Source organism: Mus pahari, chromosome 2 (assembly GCF_900095145.1).
Source record: "Mus pahari chromosome 2, PAHARI_EIJ_v1.1, whole genome shotgun sequence".
In the NCBI taxonomy this organism is placed as follows: domain Eukaryota; kingdom Metazoa; phylum Chordata; class Mammalia; order Rodentia; family Muridae; genus Mus; species Mus pahari.
Genome location: NC_034591.1, coordinates 2,213,316 through 2,232,997, shown reverse-complemented (window position 1 = coordinate 2,232,997; position 19,682 = coordinate 2,213,316). Strand labels below are relative to the sequence as shown.

The 19,682-nt window shown below is 42.8% G+C and overlaps 1 protein-coding gene across 4 annotated transcripts; it reads left to right on the top strand.

Moving 5' to 3' along the window:
• Nucleotides 1-3,512: 3,512 nt before the first annotated feature.
• Cldn12 (claudin 12) lies at nt 3,513-13,234 on the top strand. 4 transcript variants are annotated; one of them, XM_029535624.1, is made up of 4 exons: nt 3,513-3,630; nt 5,191-5,279; nt 7,340-7,392; nt 9,961-13,234. In XM_029535624.1, exon 4 carries the CDS (start codon nt 9,990-9,992, stop codon nt 10,722-10,724), a length of 735 nt encoding a protein of 244 aa, XP_029391484.1. In that variant the 5' UTR covers nt 3,513-3,630; nt 5,191-5,279; nt 7,340-7,392; nt 9,961-9,989; the 3' UTR covers nt 10,725-13,234. The 4 variants fall into 4 exon arrangements, with proteins under 4 accessions (XP_029391484.1, XP_029391485.1, XP_029391486.1 ...); XM_029535625.1 differs by lacking the exon at nt 3,513-3,630 and adding an exon at nt 3,693-3,791; XM_029535626.1 differs by lacking the exon at nt 3,513-3,630 and adding an exon at nt 4,054-4,238.
• Nucleotides 13,235-19,682: the final 6,448 nt, after the last annotated feature.

Here is a 19,682-nt window from a genome sequence, read left to right as displayed (position 1 = left end):
GCAAAGTTTTCTCTTTGCTTGTGCTCTCTCTCTCTCTCTCTCTCTCTCTCTCTCTCTCTCTCTCTCTCTCTCTCTNTGTGTGTGTGTGTGTGTGTGTGTGTGTGTGTGTGTGTTTTGGTTGACATTCTACACTGCGCAGGAAGCCTTTTGAATTCCTGGACTGAAATGATCCTCCAGCCCCTGTTTTCTTTGTCCATCGCAGGAGGAATCAAGATGTGTTTCCTAATTTAAACAGAGTATAAAGAATACATCTCTATTAATGGGTAATGAAGTAAAACCACTCAGACGATAAGGTCGTGTACATAGGAGTACAGTTAATTTGTATTAGCAAAGGCTAAGTTGAAGCAAGAGCAGGAAAGCACATGGGCTGGTAATTATATACTAAAGTAATGGCAAGTCTGGGTCAAAGATGTGGATTTGAGAAAATTGGTTGTTCTGCTCCAAGAAAGTATGTTGACTTTGGGACGAGCAGAGGACCTGGCCTGTTGTTAATTACACTGGAGATTGGGGAGAAGAAAAGGAAAGGAAGGGTTAACACAAAAATAACTAGAGAGATTAGAAATAGAAATGGTAACACTGACAAATCCAAGGAAAAGAAGTTTTTGGGAAAGTAGTTAAAGAAAAAAAGTGGAGAAAATGAAGACTCAAAAGCCAGATTTTTGGACTCAGCCTGGAAAACGTTCTTGGAATATGATAGGCAGAATGAGATTTTCTAAAGTCAATCACAACCTTTTCTGAATCTAAACATGTCATGTTACATGGCAAGGGGTGAGGTAAGGTTTTAGGTGAATTTAAAATTGCTAATCAGGTCCATAAAACTGCGAAGTCCTGTATTGTCTGGGTGTCCCCAAGTAGTCAAAGGGTCCTTAGTATGGAACAGGAATGGAGGAAAGAGGGGGCTGCACTGCGTTGCTCAAAGTACTCTCACAAAATGCTTGACAAGAAGAACATGAAAGAAAGTTTATTCTGGCTTACATTTGAGAGTGCAGCCCATCACAGTGGCACTGGCATGGGAGGAGAGGGGCCATGAGGCACCTTGTCCACACTCAGGAGGCAGAGAAGCTGGGGCCAGAAACAGGACTGGGGTTACAAGACCTGTGTGCTTGAGACCCACTTTCTCTAGTTCTGCTTGGGGGCTGACTTTCTGGCCTTAGATTTGTTTGACATCTGAAGCAATATGGCCATCGTGAGAAAAGGATAGCAGTGGACAGATAATAGACTTTTTTCCCTTTTTGAGTAAAAGTCCAGTTGTTACTATAGCAACACAAAATGGAAAGTATTAATAGCCAAGTCCTTGTTGTGTGTGAGGTACTGTTGTACTTTTCTATGTTTTCCTTCTTATAAGATTTAGATTAATTTAATTCTCATGATTTTCTGGCACACACTGTTCTACAGATGGAGACCGTAAAACACAGCGGGTCTTCTTGTCCAAGGTAACAGCAGGGCAGAGTCAAACAAGAATGGGTCCTGTCAACTATGAGATTTTTTTTTTTTTTCGAGACAGGGTTTCTCTGTGTAGCCCTGGCTGTCCTGGAACTCACTCTGTAGACCAGGCTGGCCTCGAACTCAGAAATCTGCCTGCCTCTGCCTCCCGAGTGCTGGGATTAAAGGCGTGCGCCACCACGCCCGGCTCAACTATGTGAATTGTGTATCCTTTTTGAGAAATTGCAACTGATAAGCTACAGACCATTTAAATGAATAGTATACAAAAAAAATTGTGTACTTGCTTAGATTCAAAAGTTGTTCCTTAGCCTAGAGGTTCTTTGCAATTGATAGCTACTAGGAAAGAGACCAGCTTTATCCAAAAGAACATCAACCACAGGAGCAGTTGGCTATTGCAAAACAACACTCCACGTCCTCTTGATTAGATTTGGTTTGGGATTTTTTTGTTTGTTTTATTGAGTTTTGTTTGTTTGATAAATAACATGAAGTTGGGTGGGTAGGGAGGTGGGGAAGAACTCAAAGGGGTTAGGGGAGAGGGAAATATAATCAATATTTGTATGAAAAAAAAATTAAATAATAAGAAACTTGTCATCACAGAGGCCGGGGATATGGGAGGCGTCAAGTCAAAGAATCAATGGGGGTGACCTTAGCTGTGACAGCATTGGGGATTTGGAATCTGAAGAGCCTACCTCCTGTAGCGAGGCAGGAACCCTGGTGGAGTGACAGAGGCACCGATCCACACATAACACTTTCAACCCAAAATTTATCTTGTCTACAAGGAATGCAGGCACAGGGGATGGAGCAGTCCCTGACCCTATTCATGATACTCTCTTATGCTTGCAGACAGGAGCCTAGCATAACTGTCCTCTGAGAGGCTCTATCCAGGAGCCAATGGAAAAAGACACAGAGACAAAGAGCCAAATATTAGATGAAGCTAAGGGAGTCCTGTGGAAGAGTTTGGTGAAGGCTTGAAGTAACAGAAGAGGATAGGAACTCCACAGGAAGACCAATGGAGTTAACTAACCTGGACGCTTGGGGCTCTCGGAGTCTGAACCACCAACTAAAGAACAAACACAGGCTAGACCGAGACCTTCCCACTCATAGGTAGCGTATGTGCAGCGTGGTCTTCATATGGGTCCCAAACAACTGGTGCCTGTACCTGGGATATGTTCTTCTGGCTTGGCTGTCTTGTCTGGCCTCAGTGGGAGAGGAAGCGCCTAGTCTCACAGAAAAGTGAAAACTGAAGTGCAGGGTTGGGGGGGGGGTGAAGAGGCTCCCCCACTCAGGAGAAGTGAGGGGGATGGGGAAGGACTGTGTGTGTGTGTGTGTGTGTGTGTGTGTGTGTGTGACTGGGATGGGGGCAGTGTTCAGGATATAAAGTGAATAAGTAAAAAAAAACCAAAAAAAAAAAAAAACAAAAACAAAAAAACAAACAAACAAAAGATAAAGAGTTGTTAACACTGACCAGTTTTTGTTTCCTCCATGTGTGCGTATGTATATAGTGGGATGGAATCAATTGGAATTAATAGGCATCATTTTTGTTCTTTTTAATCTAACAAATCTATAAATCTAATAAATATAAATCTAATAAATGAGTCCTTTGACATATTTATCTGCAGAGGATGCACATATCAGAGAAGACGAGAGAGAATAGTTGATGTGTAGAAGAGTCAAATTAGATTAAATACTTAATGATTAGTTTTATGTATGGAATTTTGCTGCAGTAGGGTATCTTTTCCTATAGTTAACCACAGAAGCAACATGCAAAGTGCCCCTTGTAAACCTGTGTGGCTATGGAGTTAGACCTTTTTTTGCACTTAGTGAACAACTTTTGCTTGAGTACCCAAACGAATCTCAAATTTGTCCCTCATGCACGTGAGTGAAGAGCATTCTAAAGCAAGCCTTAAACCTAGCCCTAACAAGGTGCTAGAGGAAACGAGGGAGGCGGGACCCGGAAGGAGGAGGTGGTCTCAGGCTATGGCCCGCCGCCAGCGGCCCGATGGATGCTGGGAACTGTAGTTCCAGGCCGCCAAGGTATTCCAGAGCGGGGCCGGTGGGGGAGAGCCTGACTGGCTCCCTGAAGCCTCCCGGGCGGCTTCTCTAGAACGCACTTCCGCGGCCGCGGAGGGAGACTGAGGGGCCGCGGATCCGAGTGGGCGAGCGAGATGCCCGAGGCGTGAGGAGCCGGTAGGTGTGGTCAGGGACGCTCCCGTGTGCGAGTCTTTTGCCAAGTAGTTGAAGGTGTTGCGCGAAACGGCGAAGTGGCGGCGAGCCGGCATTTGAAAGGTTGCCTGCATGGGTGGACGTGGAGAGTGGCCGAGGAGGTTATCTGGGACCGCGTTGACCAGGTTTTCGTCTCCCCCTCGGAGGAGTGTGGAGCCGTGGAGCCGCGTTGCCGGGGCAGCGGAGGGCTGGGGGCGGCGGGGGTGTGAGGCGCGAGCTGCGAGCTGCGAGCTGCGAGCTGCGAGCTGCGGGGCGGCTGCTGCTATTTTCGACCCGGAGGCTGACGGCGCTGGTTGTGTAACGCTGACCCGCGCGCGCTCGGCACGCACCGGGCAGGGGTGGGCGAGCGGCGAGCGTGCGGGGCGGGCTCACGCCATTGGCTGGCCGCAGCCGCCTCCCTTTCCTCCCGGTTCGGCCGCTCGGGGTCTCCTGAGGACGCGGCTCCCACCCGGGCTGGCAGAGGCGGGGGCGAGCGTGCGGAGCTGGCCGAGCTGGTCACTGCTGTCCCCCACCTCGACACTGCCCTGGCCCGCGAAGGGGCCAGTCTCCGCGAGCCGGAACTGCCACGCTAGGTGACCTCACTGGCAAAGGTTGCCCAGGGGTCCGATTGGGGTCATTGATTGTAAAAGGAGCCCTTCTGACCGAGAAGCAATCTTGATGGATAACAACACAAGAATCGGAGGTGGGAGGTGGGGAACCTCGATGGAGATCGGGCACTCAGGCCACATCCTGCATAATTACTGTAATAGGGCCAGCGACAAACGCCTCGATCCAGGAAGCTGCCAGGCGTTTATGAGTTTTCACTCATCCTACCTGTTTGAGTATTCCAACAGGAAGTCACTCCTCATTAGAGATAGGAAAACATACCAAATGGCAGGTTGAGCCAAGGACGATACCACCTAGGATAAACTAAAAGGACATACTAGTTGCAAATTTTAGGTTGTACAGTGCAGATTAGTTTTGTCTGGTTTTATTGTAAATACCGTTTTTAAAAAACATTTTAGAAAACAGTGCATTTCTTTTCATTCCAAGGCAACTGCATAGTGCTTTCTTTCATCGTGCTCGTTATGACACCGTAGGCAGGAACTGGATCTTGAAAAATATATCCATTAATTTTTTTCTTAGATATCTAACCCAGTAAAGTGATTTGTGATTTGTAATTTTAGCCTTAATTATCCTGAACTTTCAAATCATAAAGTAAGAGTTATTTTTCTTTTGAGACTCACATCTACTAGTGGTTATAAGAATAAATTGCCTGTTACTATTTTTTTTGTTGTGTTTTTGTTTTTGTGTTTTTGTGGTGCTGGTGTTTGAACCCAGGGCCTTCTACATTATGGGCAAGCATTCTAACTGAGCTATATCCCTAACCTCAAACTGTCTTTTTGAAAAACTTATTGCCTGCCTGTTTTGCTGTAGCATTTTATTAAATCTAAACTGCTCCCCCCTCCCCCAGTTATATGTGAGTTAAAATAGAGTTGCGAAAGAAGGACTGTAGTAATTTGGAGCATTTTTCTACTTTGGTAGGTCCAGATTATCTCTGCTTTGTGTGCAGATGTGCTCCGGTTTCATCTGAATTCACTAAGCTGATTTTGGAGGATCAGGTACAGTAAAAGGTAAGTATGTCCCTGTCCTTTGGTTATATAATGTTTCTGCTGTCTCAATCAGGAACGCTGCTTTTCTTCTCTTCAGCAAAAATAAAAGTGTAGGACCTTTGTGGGTACAGTGATTGATGGTTACAGTTTCCAAGAACACCCAAATTATATGTAGAAGAAAAAGCCACTGTTAGCATCAAAAATTAATTTAGTGGCCATGAGACATACATTCTTTTGTAGTGATTCCTTGCACTTGTTTTTGAAAAAACTATAATGGTTTTGAGAATTCCAAAAGCTCTTAGCCACTATTTCTGCATCAGCTTTCTTTGAACTCTCTTCAAAGCCAGAGAAAATAATCTTTTGAAAGTATTTTTATTCAAAATGATATCATCGATAACATTGATATACTAAGTTTTCTTTTCTGAAAGTCACTCTGGAACAGATGACAAATGTGGAGTCACTGTTTTGGAACAGAGTATTTGTAACCACGCCAAAACAAAAGTTCTGTCATTATTGCTAGAAAAATCTTCCTTTCATTTTACAAAATTGGAGAGACTGTTGGCCAGTAAGAAGCAGAAACAGATACATAATCTACAATCAGCCTGAGTGTTTCAGAGACGAGGGTGTGGCAACCTGTCCCAAATGAAGTGAATTCAACTTCCACTAAACCAAATTTATAATTTCCTCTGTTCCCTAGCTAGACTCATATGGCCCAGCTATGTATTGACTCCTTCAGTCAGTAAGTAATGGAGTACTGTCTGTGTGTCAGTAGGAAACACAACAAACCAAACAGGGATCACTGTCCTGAAATATACAATCTGTTGGGAAGGAATATATAAACAAGGAATTGAAAGCATTTTCACTGCTACCAAAGAAAAAGTAAAATATTGCTGTTCATGTTATACAGCTGGGGATGGAGGAAGGCTGTGAACAGAAAGGGAGGGGGTTTGTAGGTCTCCCCAGCAATATGACTGGATATCAGTTAAAGAATATGGTGGGACTGAGGAAGTTCTTAAGGCTTGGAGAGCTGGCTTAGTAGTTTAGAGCACTTGATGCCCTTTCAGAGGACCTGGTTTGGTTCCCAACACCCACATGGTAGCTCACAGCCATCTCTAACTCCAGTTTCAGAGGATCTGACACCTTCTTCTGGCCTCAGACACTGCATGCATGTGATGCATAGACACACATGCATTCACATAAAAATAAATATTTAAACATAACAGTTCGGGAGAATATACCATGTGACCTAGCTATTAAATTAAAAAGCAGAAAACCTGGAAAAGTTTAATGGAAAGTTTGGAAAGGTGAAACAGTGTGGTTACATAGACAGCGGTATAAGGTAAGAGTGGCATATAAGGAGGCTGAGCATGGGGGAAGCCAGAGGGTGTGCACTTTGGGGAGCCAGAGGGTGTGCACTTTGGGGAGATTCGAGGTTTTTAGAGCCTTCATTATTCAGGAAGTGAGAAACTATTGTGTGGAAAAAAGTGAAGTGACAGATGAAAAAATACTGTTATGGATACAGAATTCATCAACATAGCGCAAGAGTCTCCAATTTGATCAAGTCTTAATCTGCAAGTCAGCAATATTTTTTTAGTTTTAGCACTAAATAGATCATTTCATATTACTTCCTCTATCACCCTTTGAGACATTATCTCATTCGTGGGATGAGGCTTACTATCAAATTATAGATGTATAGAGTTAATAACAGGATAAAAAGTGAAATGACCAAAGGAGGTTACAAGATGCTAAACATTAATTTCAGCACTAGGGTTGAACCTGAATATTGAGGTCACTAATGTTCTTTTTCTGAAACACAATTCATGGTATCTCTGCCGACTCTCTAAAACTGTTAGTCCTTGAGAGTTTAATTAAGCATTTGTCACCATCCCAAGTTGAGAGAAGTGATAGAAAAGATAACATCAACTTGAAGGAAGCTAAAATACACTTAGCACTGAAATTAGTGCTTGGTCTGCCCACTTTCATTGATACTGTTTGATTGTCTATAGGCTAAGGATTGCAGGAAAGTATTAATAATAAAGCTGTATGTCCTGATCTTGTTTCTCATTGCCTTTGGGTTGCAGGGATCAGTGGCATAGGACAGGCTGTTTGGAGAAACACTGATTACTTTGAAATTGTGAGTATTTGTTCTCCATCTCTGGAAACAAGAATGAAATTGTGATTGAGTTGAGAGTTTGAGTGTATTTGCTGATGGAATCTTGAAGCTTTAAAAGAAACAGGAATAACCTTTTTCTTACTGTTCCATCTTTACCTAACCCAGGGCAATAACTTTTTAATATATTGTTTACTGGCTTATGTTGCTTAATATAATAACAGTGATCACTTACTACATGGTAATTATACAGTTGGTTAACCATCAGTATATTTGTATATTGTATTTGCATGAAACAGCATATTTTTATTAAAACACTAGACCAGTGTTCTTTCAGGACATTTTCCATATACATCGCATGCTACAAATACTTGTTGCATGACTGACTCCTTAGTCATAGCTGTTTCTTTGTCTAGCCCACAGTTGTGAATACATTGTATGGCCTTGTGGTACATGGCCCACTTCTCATTCATATAATCCTAAACTGATTTGTGTGCCAGGCGCTATGCAAATTGCTCATCATGTGTGGGGAAAACAGGTCAAAAACGAGCTGGAGCTGAACTGTGGAGCTTGGCATCATTAAGCACTTCTAACACAAGTGTTCTCAAACCTGCACCAAGGTGTTGGTTCTGAACCAAAGTCGTTGTTGCTAAAATTAAGCAAGAAAGGTGGATTTTTTTTCTAATTTGCATGAAAACTAACCTATATTTTTTACAATTTAGTTCTGAAAATTTTCTGGAACAGTTACAACTTCTGATACTGACAGAAGGCAACATAATAAGTAGTAGCTAATACTGTGGGAAAACTTAGAACTACCCATGTTTAATTTGAAAATCTAATTTAAGGCCATTTATGCCCAAACTCTACTTTGATAGTATACACTTAATGGTGTATTATTTGAATACACAGGCATAGAGTTTTTGTTGGTAAAGCTATCCCTGATTTGTGTGGCTGTCTACCACGACACTGTTTCCTACAGAACACTGTGTTTGCCGGCTGAAGCACAGGCTAACATAGTTTCTTAGCATTTTGCCATGATTATCTTTCTGACCCTGACTTCCTGGGAATGTTCCTGTACCATCTCAGTAGAGAATACTTGATTCTGGAAAAGAGGATGGATTCCGTGAACATCATGATGTTATATTAGATTTAAAAGCCACTCAACTCCACCCCTTCATCTTGCTTTGAATAACAACAAAGTAAACGCACCCCTAAAAGTTACCTGCTCTGTTGCCTCATGGTGGAAAATAAAGTTTAAGTTGTGCCTTGAGGTGCATGGTAAACTGTGGAGAAAATTAAATCTGAATCAGATGCTGCTTTATATAGTTAATCATAGATGGGAAAAGAATACAGCCTTGTAATTTGTGAAGAGAGAAAGGCCGTGCTGCTGTTTCTATTACAATGGCAAGGTGTTCTGAAGGTGTTCTACTTCAGAATCTGCATGTATCTTACACTAACGTTAATAGCTCTATAAATACCAAGTCCTGGAGATTTCCCTGAAAAGCACTTGAGTTTAATTAAATCATCCAGAAGGTAGGTAAGCAGAAATTCCAGGGCCTTTTATTCCCTTCTGACTGACTGAAGATGGGCCATTTCATTTCTAATAACTTCCTGGCGTGCCAGAATTAGAGTAGTGAGATGGGTTTGCTTTCTCTCATGTAGCATTCACTCAGTGAATGTTGCTTAAGCCACTCTAGTGTGCCAAGGAGAAAAGGCAGTTGCTCGTGCTCATACCCAGCGTTCCCTTTACACAGTGCTTCATACATGTTCTAAGCACGTGGCATTGCCTTAACTCATTGGATCCATGAGAAAAAAGCCCTGTGAGGTAGGCACTACTTTCTTACCCAGCTTGCAGATGAGGAGTGAAGGCACAGGGAATGTCTGTCTGTCAGCCAGGTCAAGAGGCAGCTCTGAACATCCTGCTTTCCTGCCATGCTTCTCCCAGCCTTTGCCTTTGGCAGACCGCTTACTCACCTGCTGCTGCTTGGGGCTCACCTTTCATTCGCTTGAGCACTTACTCTGAGGTCGTAGAGCCTGTAGCTGTTAGATACTGAGTGTCCTAGCTCTTGCTACAGTTTGAATAATTTGTGATATTTTTCATTGAATATCTGATATGCAAAGTGGCCAGTGTATGTATGCTGACTGAATATTGACAACCAATTTTAAATTTTAGGTATGATGTTACTCTCTTTAATTATGAAGAAAAATAATGATGGCTAAAGATTTTAGTTGCTGTGTCACAAAGTGATGACAAAGCACATGTGTGCACTTGATCTGGGACATATGGGTTAATGTACATTCATATTGTACAGGGAGGAAACAGGAGTTTCCATCTCCTCCCTCCCTCCCTCCCTCCCTCCCTCTCCTCCTTTCTTTCTTTCTGTTGGGATGGGTAGGGGGGGTAGAGTCTAGTCTAGAACTCCATTTAGAGACCAGGCTGCCCTCAGACTTGCTGCAGTCCTGGTGCCTAGTCTCAGAAGTGCTAGGATTGCACTAGCTACCTCCCTCCCTGCACTGGCATTTCATCTGTTAATGTGCTGCCACTGTGCTCTCCCACTGTGCCTGATTTGCCTGTGTGTGTCATCCCCCCAGACTGACCATACAGCTCAAGCCCTCCTGCCATGGGCTGCCGAGATGTCCACGCAGCCACGGTCCTGTCTTTCCTGTGTGGTATTGCCTCTGTCGCAGGCCTCTTTGCGGGGACTCTGCTTCCCAACTGGAGGAAACTTCGGCTGATCACATTCAACAGAAACGAGAAGAACCTGACAATTTACACGGGCCTATGGGTGAAGTGTGCCCGGTATGATGGAAGCAGTGACTGCCTGATGTACGACCGTACGTGGTACCTGTCGGTTGACCAGCTGGACCTGCGTGTCCTCCAGTTTGCCCTGCCTCTCAGCATCGTGATCGCAATGGGTGCCTTGCTACTCTGCCTGATAGGAATGTGTAACACGGCCTTCAAGTCCTCTGTGCCTAACATCAAGCTGGCCAAGTGTCTGGTCAATAGTGCAGGCTGCCACCTGGTGGCCGGACTCCTGTTTTTTCTGGCAGGTACCGTGAGCCTCTCTCCATCCATCTGGGCCATCTTTTATAACAGCCATCTCAACAGGAAGTTTGAGCCGGTCTTTACCTTTGACTATGCAGTATTTGTCACTATTGCTAGCTCAGGGGGTCTGTTTATGACTGCTCTCCTGCTGTTCGTTTGGTATTGTGCATGCAAGTCTTTGTCCTCTCCTTTCTGGCAGCCGTTGTATTCTCACGCTCCTGGGATGCACACTTACTCCCAGCCCTATTCATCACGGTCCCGCCTCTCTGCCATTGAAATCGACATTCCAGTAGTCTCACACAGCACTTAACAGAGATACAATTAACTGTTCAAAGGATGTCTTATAGCCTCACAGTCCCCTGCATAACGAGCCTTTTTGGACCTGTGTACATTTTTCCTATGTTCTTTATCAGTCAGTGGAACCAAATTTGTATATCTTGGTAGAATGAAATGCTGCTAGATGTTAAGAGGTACATATTACATTCTTCTAAATGTGAAACATTCCTTTTATCTTGCTTTTAAGACTAGAAGGGTCTTTAGCCTCCTTGTTGATGTCTGATCAATTGCTTATGTGAAAGGACCTATGATAACAACGGAGGCAATGAAGACAGCGTATTGAACAATGCTGTTTGATATTCACTGATATTTCAGATTGTGCATTGTCTCTGATGACTTAAAAGTGAAAGGGGCAGTTTCAAACTTAAGACGTTTCAGTCGGATAAGGCTAGCAGTTTGTCTCCAGAACTCTACCAGCTTGAAGGTATAATTTCATTCTCTCTTGGGACTAATTGAATAGGCATCAGTATACTGAAGATTACTATCTTCTACCTCATTTCAGTGAAAAGTAAAATGCATTTTGAATGATGACAGAGTCAAGCTAACATTTAAATACGGTTAACAGTTGACTTCTTTATTGGTTTCAGACGGGGTCTTGCTGTGTGTAGCTCCGGCTAGCCTAGAAGTCTGTACTCAGACTTTCCACCCGCTTGCCTCCTGAGCACTAACTACGAGGTACACCCAGCTACACTAACAATGTGTCAAGAGACAGTATGTCGCTTCACTTGAAGCAAGAATCCCTCTCCAGATCCCCCCAGTCAGGTAGTGCTCATGTGCAGTACAAGCTCTTAGTGCCTAAGCCAAACGGTTGTCTTTTAGGGCACGGGAGTCTGTTCTTCAGTGTCAGCGCCAAAGATTCATTTGGTGGCTATTTGAGTAGTGGCTTTCCTCTGTTCAGTTCCTGCTTCAGGACTGGTTGCTTGCTTCTAACATGGCTTAACACTTGAGTAAGTACTTGAGAGGACACACAAATAGGAGAAATAGCCATGTCTGTGTAGGAATTTTGATCCTGATAACCAGTGGGAAGTCTGACTTTATGGTAGCTGGTAAACTTGTCAAGCATTGACCCAGGAGTGTATTTCACCTGAAAGATGTCTTTGTGATGCAGCTAGCCTGTGGTACACCACCAGCAATAGCCTGGACACTGTACATTCCCTTTAGTCAGGTCTCCTCCCATAGCCGTAATAATGGTCTCAGATCATGAGAATGGTAAGATAGGAGAGAGATTAAATTATACCTATTCTACCTCTGAAGCTAAGATGATAAAGAGGGGCAAATTTTAAAAATATCTCTTCTGATGTGATATCAAATGGATAAAACCATGTTAGTCCTAACGTCCCGCTTTGACATTGAGGGGTGTTGGGTCTTAACTCTTAGGGATTTGAGCTGCTCATTTAGATAATGTCCACTTACTACTAGCATTATGTTTGTAAGGACTGTAGTATATTGTGGTTATAGATTTTTACAAGCAACTGATTTTATGATAACAGTTTATGATGCCTCTTTTGCAAATCTGAGTATTTCTATAGAGCTATGTAGTACTTTTCCCTAAGTCCAACACTACTGTATGTAGGCAAGTAAATCCAATTGTATAATTTTAAAATGTTGTCAATACAAAGCATGCACATCTATGGTTTTTTTAAAATTATGACTTCTAGTCTTTCCACCTCATTCATAAATGAAGCTGAGTGTTGGTCATTCCAAGACAGTGGCAGCTCGAATTCTGAGACTAATAATAGTGTTTTCCCTTTGCTAATGAATCTTAGTTCTTCTCTCACTAAACTGTTTTCAGACGGAATTCTACCATGCCTTGGTGTTAGTATACAGAGATAAAAGTAGGGCCAGAAGTGGTGGCTTTTGACTTTAATCCCAGCACTCAGGAGGCAGTGACAGGTGCATTTCTGGAAATCCTGGTCTCCATAGCGAGTTCCAGGCCAGTCAGAGGTACACAGTGAGAACCTGTCTTTAAAAACAACTAGAGAAGTGGACTCAGCAATGAGAATACTAGACAGTTTTCAGCTCACAGGATTGTAACTACAAACATTAAGCTTTCTTATGAGAATAACTATTATGAATTCGCTCAGGAAGAGAAACAGCTGTTTCTGTATTATCTTCTTAGTGTTCCAGATTGGGTATAAATAGCTGTTTTTTTAAAGCCATCAAAGGAAAGCATGTATTTACAATGCATTTGAGTCATTTGAGCACTCCCGGGGCTGTTATTGAGATGGGGTGGATAACTTCTTTTGTTGCTAAAAAGCTGTTGATTTTAAAGGCCTTTTTAGCAGCCAGTTTGGCAAACAACCTTGAATGTGAGATGGTGCACAGAATTTGTGTTACCCAGTGTTGGGAGAAGAATAAATTTGAGATCCCGAGTTCACTCTGCTTGTACATACGCCCTATGACGGATAGTGTGTTCTGTAAACCACAAGGTAGAATCCTCAGTGGGTGTGCTGTGCTGCCTCATGTTTATTAAAAGATGTATTTTTACAAGTTTGTCTCTGTTCTTTTTTCAGCTTTAAGGTTAAATATTTTGGAAAACATTTATCACCTGTATGTCAACGAAAATAAGGCCATGGGAGCTAGGGCTGCTGCAGAACAAGGCGTTGTTCCTCTAGATGGATCACACCCTCTAGTCAGTGGGCTTTTTACTAATCCACCAAAGAGCACTCAGTAAAGTTGTTGGCCAAATTTTCTTCATCAGCGAACTTTTGTGGATAAGTAGTGACTGGGAATTTGAAATCTGTAGGTAGTGGCAACTTTCCTTATTCAAAGCTTAAGGTTTACAGGAAAGTGCTGCCACTTCGTAAAGCCAGTGATGAACCTTTATTTTGGAAGTATAGCCATTTACAGCCATTCCAGAGATGGACTCCCCCACTGAAACTCATGGGTTTATTATGCACTTTTAGGTGACAGAACCATATGTTGCACCAAAGATCAGAATCAGCTTCAAATTAGCATCCTTGCTAGTGACACTCAAGTGTACTAATCCAGAGTCTGCATTCAACTCTGCAGCTTTGTCGAAGGTGATCGATCAAATGCTAGACATTTTATGCGAACCAGATCACAAAAGTCTGGGCTTTAGCCAGAAACGAAAATACACATCATTTGCATTCATTATCTAAAGTGTGCATAAAGCAATTTCAGGGTTGGGGCCAGACAGCACGCTTGCCGTAAGAAAAAAAAAAATGCTCTGAGAGCCATGGAGGTGGAGTACGCAGCGGTAAACTCCAGGAACTCCCACTAGCCAAGCCCGAAACACTGAGCATCACAATGAATACCAGTATGGGCTTGCAGTTCATTGAGTAAGGTAAGCCGTGTGACCATACTGATAGGAATGACAGCAAGTCACTTACACCTAAAAAAATAAAGAAAAAAAACCCTGATAAATCAAGATAGGCCACTAGCATTTTTAAATGGGGTTCTCTCTTTTCATATGCTAATTTTTATTTTTATGTATATGAGTGTCTTGCCTGTTATCACTTGTGTGCCTGGCTGGAGCCTTCAGAAGCTTGAAGAAGGCATCAGATCCTTCGGAACTGGAGTTACAGATGGTTATGAGCTGACACATGGGTGTTGAGAATCTAGCTAGGTTCCTCTGGAAACACAATGTTCTTAACTGCTGAGCCACTAGTCCAGCCCTGTCTGCATTTATAGTAAGTAATCTTGTGAAGTGGAGAGACCAGAAGCCTGTCACAGACCTGGCAGCCCTCTTCGGATAAGCAGGTGTCTGGAAGGCTCACCTTGTCCTTTGCTGGCCATGACTCCACAAACCAGGCTGATCCCAAACTCACAGAGACCTGTGTCCCTCTGTCCTCCCAGCTGTGATTAAGGGGTGCCAGGGTGCTAGGCTTCTGGCTGCAGCTTTGCAGCAGTGGCCAAGTGGTGGTCCCTGAGAACCAACTGTGCATTGGCTTCCCAACGCACTGAGGAGTGACATATTGGTAGCTTCAAATTGGCTGTCATAGGAGCATTTGTGCCTCCACAATTGCCAAATGCTGCAAGTGCCCACCCTTCTTTCCACTGACAGCTGGTTACTGTACATTTGCCAACGTACTGCTGCCCAGAAGAGATTAAATTGCTGAGTTTGAGATGAGTAAGGAACTTAGGAATCATAGTCAAAGTTGGGAGTTGTAAGGCTTTGTTAACTGATGAAAAGCCTCTTAACAGATGTTCCTGTCTCCACTCCTGCTCTAGCTCCATCTGTACTAGGGACTGACTCAACCTGTGCACAAGCAACAGAGATATCTAAGAAAATGTACCCAGCCTCTGCTGCTCAGCCATGTTTGTGGTCAATTATGCTATTCAGTTATGGCAGCAGTAAGCAATTCCTATCTTTCAAACACATTTCTAATATAACCACCTGTATCTGGGGTCCCTCATTTAAGAAAGGATCCTGGTGGACTGCAGAGATGGCTCAGCAGTTAAGAGTAACAGTTGTTCTTCCAGAGGTCCTGAGTTCAATTCCCAGCAACTACGTGGTGGCTCACAACCATCTATAATGGGGTCTGATGCCCTATTCTGGTCTGAAGAAGAGCAATGGTGTACTCATATACATTAAATAAATAATAAATAAATCTTTAAGAAAGAAAAAAGGAAGAAAGACAAAAAGAAAGAAAAAAAGGAAGAAAAGAAAGAGAGAAAAAAGGAAGAAAAGAAAGAATGAACGAACCATGGCTGTTTCCTCATCCAGAAGAGGGAAACAGCTTTTTCTTTCTTTTTTTTTTTTTTATCTTCTCTTTATTTACATTTCAAATGCTATCCCGAAAGTTCCCTAAACCCTCCCCCCCCCCCCCGCCCCTGTTTCCCTACCTACCCACTCCTACTTCTTGGCCCTGGCCTTCCCCTGTGCTGGGTCATATAAAGTTTACAAGACCAAAGGACCTCTCTTCCCAACTAGGCCATCTTCTGCTACATATGCAGCTAGAGACACAAGCTCAGGGGGTACTGGCTAGTTCATATTGTTGTTCCACCTACAGGGCTGCAGCCCCCTACAGCTCCTTGGGTACTTTCTCTAGCTCCTCCATTGGGGACCCTGTGTTCCATCCAATAGCTGACTGTGAGCATCCACTTCGGTGTTTGCCAGGCACTGGCACAGCCTCACAAGAGGCCGCTATATCAGGGTCCCTTCAGCAGAATCTTGCTGGCATGTGCATTAGTATCTAGGTTTGGTGGCTGATGATGGGATGGATTCCCGGATGGGGTAGTCTCTGGATAGTCCATCCTTTCATCTTAGCTCTAAATTTTGTCTCTGTACTTATATCCTTTCATGAGTATTTTGTTCCTCATTCTAAGGAGGAATGAAGTATCCACACGATGGCCTTCCTTCTTGGTTTTCCTGTGAAGCAGCTCTTTCTTAAGCTGATTAGCGGTTGAGGTAGTAGGCTTTCCTCTGGTGAAACAAATCCTGTAACAGCTGTGGTGCCAGCTGTGAGCAAAGGGTTTACAGGAGGAAGCTGAGACATTGTCATTTAGTAGGGAACATTTAATCTGATTGTTTGCCTAACACCAAATCAGATGCCTTAACTTGTCCAGAGAGGTCACGGAGCCCCTTGATAGGAGAGTAAGACAGTGGAAGAACCATAGTGCCCATGGTATTAAGATGGCTGGGACAAAGAACAGAACAGAAATCAAGGAATTCCTAACACTCTGTGGGGAGGGAGATTATCTGTAGCTCAGCTCAAAGGAAATCTGTATCCAAAAAAGAATGATGGATGCAAATTTCATTTATTTTGAGAACAAAAAGCAAGTATTAAGGAATCAAGGAATCAAAAATTAAAGTTATTTTAAATTCAAATGTTGAACAAAGTCCTGCCCTTGTTTGTTTTTTTTGTTGTTTATTTGTTTGTTTTTGTAAAATCTTCATTGTTATCAGTTACATGTCAAGAGTCTGGCAGTCTGTTTCTACACTGAAATATTTGTTTTGGTTTTGACAGATGCCTTTGAAATCTATTTTCGAAGCAAAGGCACTCATACTGCCAAAGAAATTAGCAACGAATGACACAGCATGAATAATGCCAATGCCAAATACAAACTGCTACACACTTCCCTAACTCTACTGGAACTGTCTTTGGGGGCTTCCTGGACGTTGTGCAATCACAGTTTAAGGACTCTTAGGTTATCTATATTTCCTAGCTATTATGAATAGAGCAGCAATGAGCATGGCCAAGCCAACATCTCTGAGAAACACTTAAATGTTCAACATCCTTAGTTATCAGGGCAATGTCAATCATTGCAACAGCAATCTTTAATATAAATGTAGTCAGTAAATCAATACCGTGGCTGTTTTTACTTTTTCTAGCTAATTCCCCAATAACAACAAAGAGATACTGAGATTTAGTCAAGCTTTACTGAAATACCAGGGCAGTCACTGATCCACCTCAGTCCTCTGTGCTAATCTGGCTACCTTACAGCCAAATTCCCATACCACTTGCATTTAGGGCCTTGTCTCCTGTCTCCTGTCTCCTGTCCCCTGTCCCCTGTCCCCTGTCCCCGGTCTCCGGTCTCCGGTCTCCGGTCTCCGGTCTCCTGTCTCCTGTCTCCTGTCTCCTGTCTCCTGTCTCCTGTCTCCTGTCTCCTGTCTCCTGTCTCCTGTCTCCTACCTCCTAGTGGCTCAATCTGTTTTACAATTCTCTCTCTTTCCCTCCCCTATCTAGTGGAAGTCCCTCCTTGTTCTCTCTTCTGCTCAGCCTTTGGGTGATTACCTTTTTTGACAGAGTAGAGAACAGATGGTAAGTATTGTTTACACAAACTTGAGACAGGAGATTCTTGGCATAAACATTGCAGTGCCTTGTCCGAAATGAAACAAGATAAGGAGGAAGAGAAATCAAAATTGAATAATACAAGTATAATCTTTACATAGCACACAAAACATTATACCTACAAATCAAAACTACTTGAAGATTACATCTTAACACCCATCAGAATGACTAGGATCAGGGACAAGTCATACTGTCGAGGATAAGGGGAAACACTTCTCCCTTGCTGGTGGGAGTACAAATTTGTACAGCTACTATGGAAATCAGTATGGCAGTTCCTCTGGAAGATGAGAATTGATCTACCTCAAGACCTACCTATACTACTCTTAGACATATACCCAAAGGATGCTTCATCCTACCACAGAGACACTTGCTCAGCTATGTTCATTGCTGCTCTTTTTATAGTAGCCAGAAATTGGAAACAACCTAGATGTCCCTCAACAAGTGAATGAATAAAGAAAATGTACATTTACACACAATGGAGTTTTGCTCAGCTACTTAAAAAATGAAATAATGGAAACCACAGGTAATTAGAACTAGAAAAACAAGTCATCCTGCATGAGGAGGTAACCCAGACCCAGAAAGACAAATATGGCATTTGTTTGTATGTGGATATAGTTGTTACATCAGTGGTAGCCAAGCTAGAGTTTGTAGAACGACAGAGATTAGGTTACAGTAAGGGACTTGGGGGTCAGGGGAAAAGATCTCCCTAGGAAAGGTTAAATGAATAGAAAGTTATGGATGGATGGATGGGAGGGAGTGGACTGGGACAGGAGGATCAAATGAAGAGCGAAAGAGGAGGGGTACATGGAGAGACAGCTAAAATGAAGTGCCATTTGAGGGGTAGTATAGAAACCTAATAGAGTAGAGCTTCCTAAAATATATACTCATATATGAAGGTGATCTAAGCAAGATCACCAAATAATGGGAGACAGAGCCCCAACTGGCCATCTCTTGTCACCAAGTAGAGTTTCCAGTACCAGGATTGGGTTACGTCTAATTGAGTTGTTGGTCGAAGGGGTCTGATGGAAACCCCCAAACAACGGAGGCTTTTGCCAAGTTTGTGGGTTGCTCTCCACAAACTGATGGCAAGGCCCCATTACTGATGCCAACACACAACTCAGTGATGATGGAGAAGTCAACCTTTTGTATACATAGAGCCTTCACTCCTAAGCATCATTGTTACAAGAAGAAATACTGCACTATACCAAAGGAGAAACATAAACACCAGCCCACCCACAAACACTTTGATCTGCAGTGCTGTCCTGTCTGCAAGATATCGTGGTATAATGGGGGCACAAACTTTCTGGGAGTAATCACCCAATATCTGCTTTGAATTAAGGTCCACTTCACAAGATGGAACTCAAACCCAACATTGCTTGACCAAAAACCTGAGACTGAATAGCCCAGGGACCTAGTGTAAACCCAAATACCACTGTTTTTCTTTCTTTCTTTCTTTCTTTTTTTTTTTTAAATAGCAATTACATGACTCCTAATAAATTAATACCTTGCTTAGCCATCATTAGAGAAGTTTCTTCAAATCTCTCAGGGATCAGGGAACCTCCTGGAAGAGGAAGCAGAAAGACTGTAAGAGCCAGAAGGGATGGAAGACTCCAAGGAAACGAGGTCCTCTAAACCATCATGATCAACGGACTTTTGAAAACACAGAGCCCGAGACAGTATGCCAGTGGTTTGCATGGCTTTGGACCAGATGGGGCCATAAGCTGAAAGAAGTGGATACATGCCTCCAATCCCTAACCTAGAAGCCATCTTCAATAGATAACAACTTATGAGTGAAAACTTGTTTCTTTCAAGGGTAGGCTGCATTCCCTGTCGTAAATGGCCAATAGAAAAGGAACTCAATCACATCTCTGGAGGCTCCTTGTCTCATAATGTCATGTGAAGGGTTTTCCTTTATTTATCCTACAATTTAAATATATTTCTATTCTTTCCTTTTCCCCTTCAGGCCCTTTGAATATATATTTTGGCTTCCAGTTTAGCGTTTTTATGGGACCCCTGAGCGTTCGAGTGAGAGAGTCTCCTTTCTTGTGCTTTCTCTTGGGTTCTTTTTTTTCTAATGTTATTTGTTTTGTCCGGTTCTGATGTGTTGGTTTTGTTCTATCTTATATTTTATTTTATTATTATCCAATAAAAAAGAAAGAGATAATGACACACAC

Excerpts from the sequence above, each read along its gene's own strand:
- Cldn12 (XM_029535624.1), top strand. The coding sequence starts at position 9,990 with ATGGGCTGCCGAGATGTCCACGCAGCCACGGTCCTGTCTTTCCTGTGT.